General features: G+C 35.8%; 1 protein-coding gene across 5 annotated transcripts in view; it reads right to left on the reverse strand.

Moving 5' to 3' along the window:
* CCDC141 (coiled-coil domain containing 141) overlaps window positions 1-12,032 on the reverse strand; it is a 96,187-nt gene that overhangs the window by 75,695 nt on the left and 8,460 nt on the right. For all 5 annotated transcript variants that reach the window (XM_074829253.1, XM_074829254.1, XM_074829251.1 and 2 more), the window contains exon 4: window positions 2,013-2,204. In XM_074829253.1, the coding sequence (XP_074685354.1) occupies window positions 2,013-2,204 (192 nt within the window). The remainder of the gene's footprint in view (window positions 1-2,012; window positions 2,205-12,032) is intronic.

The raw sequence follows: 12,032 nt of genomic DNA on the forward strand, positions 1-12,032 counted from the left end.
CATCTTTCCTACATAGCCTTCAGACCCACTGAAAATAAATTCTTATGGAGGAACTCGTTAATTTCAAAGCCTTCAGTAAAATGATTTAACATGAATGAAGCCTTTAACTTAGGTCTCCTTTCCAGAACCTCCTTCTAATGTTAAAGTATTGAGGGAAAAAAACATTTAAGGGCAATATCAGACAGAGATACAATCTTCAAAGCAATCTTCTGAAGGCAGAAATGAGTAGCAAATTTAAGCTAACTAATATTATGGTAAACACAGTAATTAATTATAGTGGGAAAACAGCATCTCTGTAATGAAGACTGAAGTTAGATTACTCCTTTACATCTCATTTTCCCATGGCTTCTGTTTTTTAAATACTGAAACATGCTGTGTTTCAAGGAGATCTGGAGCAGATTTGGTAGTCTGCTGAGATTGTTAAAACCAAGATCGGAATTTTATTTGGAAGCCAAATAAATTCTTTGCACCTTTGCAGGTGCAATTCCAAGTATGAGTAGCTCAGAGTTGAGACACATGTTCTGCATCTTAGCCAATCTTTATTGATTCTACTGATCCTTTTCAAGAATGAAGAAACCAGTGGAGTTCAAACTTGTGTTTCAGCATAAGCAAAGATGTTGAAAACTGTGGTGAAATTAAGGAAGATGAAAAGCAAGTGCTCTGCTTTTTCTGTCATTTACAGATTCACAGAATCACAAAATCATCTATGTAGGAAAAGACCTTGAAGATCATCTAGTCCAACCATTTCGGTTGTTCAACATTTATCTCCTTGATCTGCATGTTATAAAAGTCTGGTATCAACATTTGAGATTCGAGTTCTGATTTTCACTACAGACTATTCTTGAGATACATTTTGTGGTTTATCACAATAAAACAAAGATTTCCATAATCACAGGATATCGTTTAAAGAAAAGCCTTTCCATAACAAGTTTCAGCAACTCCTATTTAAATCAATATCGCATTTCTTCTTCCCTTCCATATATAACGGGTGTGATCTGTGCTGTGCTCCATCTGCTGCACTTTGTTTTAATGATATAAGCGTGTTGCAGGGGCAATTCAACTAGCCCCTTAAGGATTTATTCTGCACTAGGTTGACCTTTGGTAGTACAGAAGTTATTGTAGTGATACTTATGCCAACTCTGTACTAATTTCTTTGTATAATACACATTGCCAGGACACAATAATTAGTAGATTGTTGATCTTGGAGTTCTTAGGACAGCTAGCAGTATAATGGTTGCTCCTGTAATTTATAGGTGGCACTGTACTATTGCAGAAACAAAATTATCAGGGAGAATTATTAAACTCTTCAAAGCACCAGGGATGTGGAGCAAATTGAATGTAAGGCTACACAGAGTGAGTGCACACTTCAGGACATGGAATCCCTCTCTGCTTTAGCTCCCTCTGTATCAGTGAATTGAGGATAAGACATACAGAGAAATGGGTAAACAGGGAAAGACAACACTAAAATCTGTCTCTGGGCTCACACAGTTGTCCTTTTGTGCACATCTGCACAGGGAAGTCTCAGGTAAAGGACTGGCAAGTTAGACTAACATTTAGTTTGCATAATTACAATAGCTCTATGGATATTTCTGTGTAAAAATTTCAGTCGCCAATCTTCAGTAAGTATTAGTGAAGGCACCTGAGAATTTAGTTCTTTCAATGCCAAATAAGTTGAATTATAAGAAATGAAAGATACTCTGCAGAATGTCCATAGCCACTGAATTACATTTTTAAAGCTTTGGCCCAGTTCCATTTTTCACTGTCATTTTCTGTCAAGTACAACTTTTGGAGACATTATGACTAGGATATTTCTTAAAGCCTACATGGATTTTTGTTCAGTTTCATCCTGATCTATCCAGAAGGTGGAAAAGGAAGGATACATCTAGAGATTTCTTAATTGCTTCAACCTTTAGGAATTCAATGAACATATAGAAGAGTAAAATTACAGTGGACAGAGTACTGGTAAGATGCAGAAGGTTTCAAATTAAGAATAATTTTATTTAAATACAAACCTCCAGAGCATTTTCAAAGAACACTGAAGTAAGTTCCAGAAGCGCCTGTCGCTTCTCTAACATAATGATGAGGGCATCCCATGCATCCCCAAGGGTCTCCGCCATGGCATCATACACCTGACTCTTTTCTTTGTTCTCCTCTGCAGCCTTGTCTGCTTCATGCAGCAGGTCCCACACCTGGTCTTCCAAAGCCTGAGAAGAAAGAAAAAAAAAAAAAAAAAAGAAATCTGGAAACAGAATCCAAAACACTGAAACACTGTGCTGATACTGGTGTCAGGATATATTTTCAGTGGGTCTGATAAACTACCCACAGTTCTCCTATTCCTGCTTTATTTCCAGTTCCTAGTGATAGGAGTGCAGCTGTTCCTGCATGTTTCATAGCAAGCTTCTGAATTTCATTTGTGCTTATGAGGCAATATTTTTAGGAAATTTCATTTAAAAACAAGTGTTAAGAGAATTTATCATTATATCGCTAATATTTAGATTCAAATGGGTTTACATCTCCTTAAACACAGATCTTCATGGAAGTGGTAGCAATGCAGATATTTTGAATCTTCTTTCATATGCCATCGTATTACATACCTGACATTACAAGCTTTCAATGCAATCCAGACAAGAGTAGCTTGAACATAGGCACATATTCTCCAGAAAAACACTAAATTTATACAGTGTTTCAAGTTCAGCTCACGGCATTGCTCAAGCTGGCTGCCAAATAATAATACTCTATTGTCAAGAAAATTGTTCTACTGTGTTTCATTCCCTTTACTAATCTCACCATGAGAAAGATAACTACTGGACCATCTGCAGTTTATGTTAAAAATCTTAAGTGTGTCAGAAAACTTGATTAGCATTTGTTCTATTCTTCCCCCCATCTCAGGTTTTATCATGAGTATGAATTAATAAAGTGCCACTTTCTTCTGTTATTATGGGTGCTATCAAATGAATGTGTAATGGAAAAGAAATCTCTATTAGGCAAATTAAAATCTATGATAACTCATTCTCATGACACAGACTCTAATAAAGGCTAAAGAACTGGAAAACTTCAAATTCTTCTGATAGATCCAACTGAAGAGAGGAAATTGCAGAGAACTTTATTGTTCTAAACTCAGAACTATATCCCCCAGTCCTCCCCAGACCTTGCATACTACGCAGAGATGCCAGCTTGAACCAAAGGGGCTCATCAGTTCTAAAAGTAGTACTATGAGAACAGTATAATAAAGTATGGAACTTTTATTATTTCTTTGAAAAAAAATGGAATTAAATTATTTTATCTTAAATGTACAGGCAGCCAACTATGAAAACAAAGAGTGGTAAAATTAACAGTCATAAGAGAAACTCCAACAAATCCATCTTTTTCTACAGTATACAGAACAGTCATTATCAGCAACATGAATACATGCTTATTGTTTGGTGACAAACCCATCAAAGAGAGCATCTGATCAAAAGCCAGTGTTCTAGAGAACAATGCACACTCTATTTTATTTTCTGAATACCAGGAATGGGAACTGCTGCTTTCCAATCCTTCTGTAAAACCAGTTCTTTTTGTTCTGTTGAATCCCCATCCTGATTGCCTCATAATACGAGAAGAAAAGCTCAAATCCCCCAAATGCTACTTGTTCTGTATTTAAGCAGAAATCTAATTAACATTTATTTTAAATGATGCGTTGACTTTAAATAAGGTCATTTGCATGGAGTAGATACTGTCACACAGATGTAACTATTGATAGCAACTGTTTTATGTCTCCATTATACCACAACGAGACAAGAATCAGATCAGGAAAAAGAGTTGGCCTTAGGAATCTAATCACAAGTACTCCAGTCATCTTTTATTCAAAAATATTTATCTAGCTGACAAGGTAACCAAGGGTTGCTGCAGGTGTTTTTCTAGTCTTATGTGCAGCAGTCAGAATCCTTATTACTAGAAATAAAAAAAGAACAGCACTAACTCATGATCATTTTTAAACCACAGAGATTATATGGTTTAACAATTAATAAAATTTAAAACCCAGCTTCAAAACAATGAGAATGGTAAGTTAATGAACTGAGTTCATGAAAATGTCAAATGAAAATCAATCTTTCACTGCAATCTTTAACACAGTTCTTTCAACTTCCTTGTTTGGTTGGTTTTTTAATTGGTTTGCATCGTTATTTCTCAATTACTTGTATACTGTCAAAGCTATAAAAATTATGTTGTCCATGTGATACTGGATTTTCCTAAATATGGGCACAATCTCTTCAGAGCCAGCTAAGCTTTGATTCTTTGTTCAACCTGAAAAAAAGGCTAAAATCCAAGTACTAACTGCCAAATGCTACCTGTGTTGGATGAATCCTGGCTAACAGACCTAAAGGAATTTTGTTTTATTTCCTAGCACCTAGAAGAAAAGATCTTGTGAAAGTCTTGTGGAAGCTTTAAGGTCAAAGTGTAGAATAAAAGAAATATCATGACAGAAGGTGAATGAATGAAATACACAAGGATGTGACTTCATCGTCCTGTGACAGCAAGGTAAGATAAGGTTAATGTAGACATACTTCAGAGCACTTACTAGATATGGCTGAAAATGCTTTAGCAATATTTTTGATGTAAAATGATTTTCAAACTTCTTTATGCCAAGCATTGTCTTTTAGCAGTTAAGTTTGACTTCATTTGAAAAAGTGAATCCCATAAGCTAAAAAATAAAACCATGGAGAATTCTGCTGTCATGACTCCATTCGTTATGTCCACTTTCCTTTATTTGTTGGGTTTCCTAATTGTGACACTTCTTTCAGACATCACAGAAGTTCAGCAAAAGGAGACTATATCTTATTATTGAGAAACATAGGGATAGGATGTAAGGAATATTGACTTTTAGTGGAGAATTAAGTTATGAGACACCTGAAAGATATTCCATAAAATGACATCAGAATTCTACATGTTCAGTTAAAATCATTCTGCTGAATATAAAAAGCTCACTTTAAGGCCAAGTGATGGCTAGAAAACAAATCTGGAGATTTAATATGCTAGCAGTCAATGTTTTCAGTTAAAAATGACAAAGTCAAGGATTATTTCCTGAGAAATTAGGAAAAAGGTAGTATATACTATTCCTACCTCTCTTAAAAAACAGATTATGGTTTACTGAAAATAATTAACGTTTGGGGTTTTTTTCCCACTGGTAATTGCCTTCAGAAGTAACCTACAGGCATGATGGCTATTTAATAGGGCACATCTTTGTCTACATTGTTCACTTGTTTGAGAAAACTGCATTTTAGATAAAATCTTGAAATCTCCAATGGTCAATGCAATACTAACAGGAAGAAAGAATTTACTTCACCTGGAAGGCCACTTTACCCATCTTTTCAGGCCCCATCCTCTCTTTCCCACTTGTTGGTTAACTTCAGACATGTGGGATTTTCACAATACAAAACATATCAAGCACATCAAAGGCAAACCTCCATTAATAGTGCGCTCACATTTCTGTTGTGTTATATAATGCTAGTAGAATTGGTAGATTCATGTGTTGTTTTGTTCCCATCTTACTAATTATGCCACTAAATTTGTTTCTAAGCTTTTGCACATGGAATACTAATGAACAGTTTCTTTAACTGAAGCCATTTGCCAGTAGGTAGATGAGCACACATAACTATAATATGCTGCTCTTCAAACAATCTTTACATTTAATATATTTCAGTCTTCCAATTATTTCTAATGCCAGCTATTCCTGTTGTCATTCATTACATTTCATAGACAATATAAAGGCTGGATATGACATTTACATTCCTTCAGAACAGACCTCAATTCTCAAAATATATTTTGAAAACACAGCCAGGCTGCTTGCAAGATGATTTTAAAGGGCAATCCCAATAAAAGCACAGTATAAAACAATGTTTTTGTTACCATGAAGACACAATGAAGGATAATTTGACTAGTTTTTCAGACACATAAGAGAGAAATTTATTACTAATGTTCCATGTCACACTGCTTTGTTATCTGTCCAATTTCAACAGAATGATCAATATTTTCTAATTATATATGATAATATAACATGAAACGCCTAGAGCTCTGCTTGTCTACAGGACACAGAAAAATGTTTCATTCTTTCCTAACGGTTCAACTTACTCAAAGTGATAGCACTCAAGACCCAAATTCAGCACTAACACTATTTTACATTTAGAAAAAGAATTTTCTAGAAGAGTCATTAATTAGGATATAAGGTATTAATTTCTAAAAAGCTATAAAAATGAAAAATAAATAAGGTCTATGTATTTCATTCATTATTTCAATAGTTTAAGTACTGATAAATGAAGACATATGAAGAGACCATGAAAGGGAAAACAAAATAACAAAGGTTTCCTGTGCAGACTGGGTCATTCTCCTTTCTTGTCATTTATCACCCAACACTAGGAAATAGCTGTTACATCCTAAAGTTTGTTTTAAAATAGACCTAAATTTAGGACTATGTCCTGCAACAAATTACCTCAGTGATTTTGATTCACTTGGTACATAGGAAGTGCAAGTTCATATCAATGTTCAAATACTAAACATCAACTCGCTTTTATTCAGTGTTAAAGTTTTTGTTGTTCGGATTGTTCCAAAATTTGGTGAGAAGACTGGAAACCATTGAGGATACTTGCTTCTCTGGACAGCTAGCTACCCTCAACAGGTGAGGGATAAACCAAACCCACAGTTTTAACAGTTGATGCCATGGGTGAGATTCTCATGCCCTTACTTTCCAGCCATTTCAAGAGGCTCGCAGAGAGTTGGAGTCCTTGAAAGTCCCCAGTTTATTTCTAACCTGCAAAGTGTGACTCTAGTGAAGAGGGAAACCATGAGATTGTTTCTTAAAGCTGTCATTTGCCTGGTGAGGGCAGAAGCATAAAGCAGTGTGGAGTGTACAGACCACTCAGCCTCAGAGGTAGTTATTACTGAAAAAGCTATTTGTCCTGTTTCTTTGCTCCCTCCATGTTTTGTTCAAAGTCAGTTCAGTAGATGTTCCAGCCCAGGGCTGAGATAATCCAAAGACAGCTTGTTGCTCCCCATATTACTTCCCTCTCTGCTATGAGTGCTGCACTTCATCACAGATTCTTATCCCCAGAAGGTTCTAAAGAATGTGAAAGGCCATGTAATTTAATTTTAGCTACTAACTTAAAATTATTTCATAACACACAGTTTACACTTATTTATAGGTAGGCATTTTTAGTTGTAGTCTATAGGCTACAAAGTTGCTGTCAATGATGAGATATTTGTGTATCTCTGCTGCTACAGAATTCTCTCATTTCAACATTATGTTGTGTACATATGTTATGTAGCTAAGATTGGCTTTAGGGAAAAAAAAAAAAAGAGACCTTCTACTGCAAGGAGCATACCAAGGCATGAACTATTCACACTATTTCTAAATCTTGGTGAATCTTATGCAGAGCTGCAAAAAGTTGCACTGAAGTATGTGCATCTGATCTTCACATTTCATTTCAGTGTAATCTTCAGTAGGAAAGCTACTGAATTTATGGATTTTAAACTCCTCAAGCCAGTTTCTGTAGCAATAAAAAAAAAAAAGACAAATCCTAAACATATCTTATAGCCTGATCAAGCCTGAAGAGTCAAGTCAAACTTGCTCCGTAGTCAAATATTCTGGAATTGCTTAGACTACAAGAAGATCATGTCAGCAGTACACAGAAAATGGCATTTCTCTGTGCGTTGTAAACATCTGTTCACTTTTACACCTGGCTGTACATAATCCCAGCTGAGAAAAGGAAAGAGGAAACAGAAGCCAGACAGGAGAACCTGGGACAGAAGTGCATTTCTGAGCCAGAAACACATGGGACAGGTGCAAGAGATTCCCCTCCAATTATCTCACTATAAAACTGGATCAAAGTGATGAGTTAACAATATGTTGAATACCACTGCTCAAAGATTTACTGCTGATTGTCTTTAAACTTTTTTTTTTTTTAAAGTCACTGTAGATCTCCAAGATCTCATTGTACTGTATTAAATTGAAATTAACCCCTCTCTTTGCTTGGAAAGTGTACTCCCAAAGAATCATTTATAAACAAAAATTACCAGGTAGAAGAGCTGTGGGATATTTGACAAAATTGTACCACAACAACTCAAACTGTTTGAAACTCATGTCACTCTGCAAGAATCATACTTTTATACAAGAGTATATGTTTCAAGAACTGTATTTACTGCAGTAAGTCCTAGCACTAAATTTACTGTGACTGTAGCCATCTCTAGTTTAATCAAGGCCTCTCCTGTTTCTTAAGCTTGTCTCCTGTCCTTGCCAATTTGAGTTATTCACAGTGCTGCCAGTTTGCAACAGTATTGTTTCAGAGAAAACAATGCTGCAATGGGTAAGTCTACACTGTGGTATCTGTTTTGAGTGCAGCTGGTGAAGACATGCCTAAGGTAAATTTTAAGTCACGCAGTGTCAGTAGCCTAGAACTCAGTGCTAGCAGAGTACTTCTCAGGTTGTTTTTACTGCTTTCACTGGGGTTGTATCTTCACTAAAAGCATTTCTGCCATCTGCACTGTAAATCCTTTAGTACAGTGCAGCTCAAAAAAGATCTGAGAACCATCCTATTGCAACTTACCGCTTCTAGCCACAGGGTGCTTGGAATTTAATGAAGCATTACAGGGCTTTGAGCACAAGAAATGCACCAGTTGCAAAATGAATGAACCCTGTTCTTGAGGGACATAGAATGATTCCTAGAAAGGTTCCTAAAGGTATACAACTAAGGTTTGGCAGACAATTTTAGTGAAAGCGGCAGGTAATTGTGGTTCATACTACTGCTGCTACACTGCTGGCTATGTCTGAGCTGGTATCACAGATGTCTACACAAGGTGTAAGCATAACATAGACCTGCTGTCAGAACTCAGAATATAACATTCAAAATAGAAACAACATAGGTTTCCAATAATCCAATTACTATGTTACCCATATGCAGCAAAGTATCCAGAAGTTTTTCATTACCATACACAATACTGTTTAAATTCTTCAGACACCTTTCAACTGCTACCTGAACTTACTCTTTCTGGTTGAACAGTTTCATGGTCCCACCTTCATTCACTCATATACAGAAGAAATTGTTAAATACGGAGTCCAGTTAGAGTTTTGGCATTGTCTTCAGCTTGCAAAACTGCTCATTGCTCACAACCACTTACATGCAAATATACAAGAATATCTAAAGTTACTGGCATAGTCAAAGAAGTATAATTGTAGCTTATACAGCTAGAATTATTAATAGACTTATTTGACCTAATCCTACTCTATAAAGTGTAATTTCGTTTCCTTATTTATGCTTTCAGTGCAATGTGAATTTTAACTCATAGATTTTCATTGCTAAAATTCGATTTAGCTAAAAAAAACCCAAAATGTAGTGCAGAAAATAGAATTATACTGGAGTTCTTATCAAATCCACGCTCATTCCACAGCTGATGAGATGTTTTTCAGGCAGTACGTATTATTCATAGAAAATAAAACAACTGCTTTCTTGGCTCTGGAGCCAAGGAACTGCCTTGCTTTAACCTTTGTACAACACATTTAAGAAATGCTTAAAATCATTATAGGTTTTGGTTTCCTTTTTGCTATATGAAAAACCTGTCTTTCAGCAAAACTGCTAATGTTCAATTCACTCATATTTTTATGTAATTTAACTTAAACAGCTTTTTAAAAATATCTAGCAGTTTCTCCCAAACCAATAAAGTTTTCTTGTATAATAAAAAAGGTGCGCAGTGAGCAGCATTTTACCCTTCCTGGCCAATGAAAACACATTGATCATTTCTGCTCTTCTTGAGATGGCAAAACTTCACACTAAATCTGACTTTCAGTAGCTTCAAAAAAGTACCAAGTGCTGGATGAACAGACAGAATAAATCATTGCCTTCTTGCACTGGTAACTCGGAAATAGTGCTAAAACAATGGCAGAGTCATTTGGGTAGCTCATGCAAGGCTGCTCCTGGGCATCTCTCATAGACATAAACTGCTTGTAGCAGACTCTGCACAAATAATCATTTTTCTAACAAATGCTTGAAGGCATTTAATAGGAGGATAGTCAGTGAATATCTCAAACTAAGCAACCATCCTGGGGTGCTGCATCTTCAAGTACTTTCAATTCAACATTGCTTATGCCAACTAACTGAATTGATGAATAAAAATTACTACTTTTTTTTTAAAAAAAACTTCCCATTATAATTATTGCAATCATTCACAGAAGTATCTGATTTGGAATTTGTTTGTTAGCTGAAAATCACTGCATAGCATGTATAGCTCCATGGTCCTTACAGGCTTTTTTCAGACTTAGATATAGTAATTTTATTTTGCAGAACATGGCCAAATAACAATGTTTATTAGCATATGCAAATCCACTCTCCTACCTCTGTATCCTAATATTTGGTTAGCCTATTTTCACTCCAAAGCATAAGCATTGATCCTTAGGGTGCAAGGAAATCGATGCTGCTTTAGCTCTTTTGGTCTCCCCTCTGACTTTCAAAGAGGCTAGAGCAGCTAATGCCTGGAAGCATTTAACCAGATGGTGATTTGCTTAATTTCTTAAGTTTATTAATTTTATTGAAAGTTTTACTGAAAATTTACTTGAGTTGGTTCAAGGAAACACAAAATTCATTTTGTGTTAGACCACAACCAGCACTTAAAAAACAAACCAAACTAAACTAACAACAAAGCCCCAGCAGTAGGTGGTGGAATTTATGCTGCCCTTTGACAGGCTATTTTAAAGAAAAGAGCACTAAAGATAACTTTTAACTCATCTGGGCTGCTGAGGAAATTCAGAAGATTCCCACATGACCTGGGAAAGGTGATGTCCTACAGACCTCTCCCACCATACTATTGGAGACCCAGGATCTGAATTTATCTCATCAGGAATACTTGTGACTCTAAACTGAATTTGGTCATCAGTGTTTTTTCACACTCAGGTAATAGCGATTAAATTGCTTTCATAGTCATGATGGTTGTTTGAATCATCAGAAAAAAAACATACTGAGAAGCTAGTTCATGAAACAAGTAATGGGAGACTTTATAAAACATTTTTATCTTTTTGAGTATCCATACACTTACCACTAAAATACCACATCTCCAACATTATCTACGTTGTTCAATTTAAGCAGTTGCTCTCCTGTGGTATTTACTGATTCAATATATTTATGAGAATCCTGGTCTTTTTGCTAATCCAAAAAACCCATTTTTTTTAGCCCACACTAAGAAATAAGATGATACTCTTCCCTTTGATATCCCTACTAGGCACCTACCTTCAGTTTGATGTCAGCTTTTTTCAGTATAGATGACCAGAATCCTAAATTTCCAGTTGCACTTCCTAATTCTCTTCAGAATAGTTGCAAGTATCGGATCCTAGACTGTTTCCAGATCCATGGTGGTTAACAGCTGTTCCACAGTCAAGTAGTAAACTTAAGGCCACAACAGAAATACTTGCTATTCTCTTTAACTGCACAGCCTTATATCTGGATTGTTGAACTTTACTATATTTCTGTTCTTATACTACCTAAGTTCTTCTGCTTCCTCTTGATCCTCTTCCTTTCACGATCAAGTTCATCATTTCATAATGAGGTTCATGATCAGATTGCTCCCAATGAGCGATATTCTCATCAGAACTGGATATCGGATTGCTCTGGAATGAGAAAACTTTGGAAAACTCTTCGTCTTTTGTTCCTTTTTCCATCTATTTCTGTCATTGTTATTTCTTGAAAAACAGGTAGGGCTTGTCGAACTGTTTGAGAAGACTTGCATGCGCACTGACTGGAGCACACATTTCTCATAATTATGGAATTATACCTAGCTTATCTTTAAACCCTAATCCTGCTCAGTGGTTTCTTTCCTTCTTCCTTCCCTATATTTCATTATTATTTTGGGCCAAATTTCACACTTCAGCTCGTATTTGATACAGGGAACATTGTAACTTGGAATTTTCAGGGGTGTATACTATCCTCCTCACTGAGATGCTGCTAAAATTAATCTTTGTTTATAGGTAGTACTGAAATTATACAACACAAATAGTTATTAACTTGAAGCTCAGAAAGCAG

Source organism: Strix aluco, chromosome 6 (assembly GCF_031877795.1).
Source record: "Strix aluco isolate bStrAlu1 chromosome 6, bStrAlu1.hap1, whole genome shotgun sequence".
Lineage (NCBI taxonomy): Eukaryota > Metazoa > Chordata > Aves > Strigiformes > Strigidae > Strix > Strix aluco.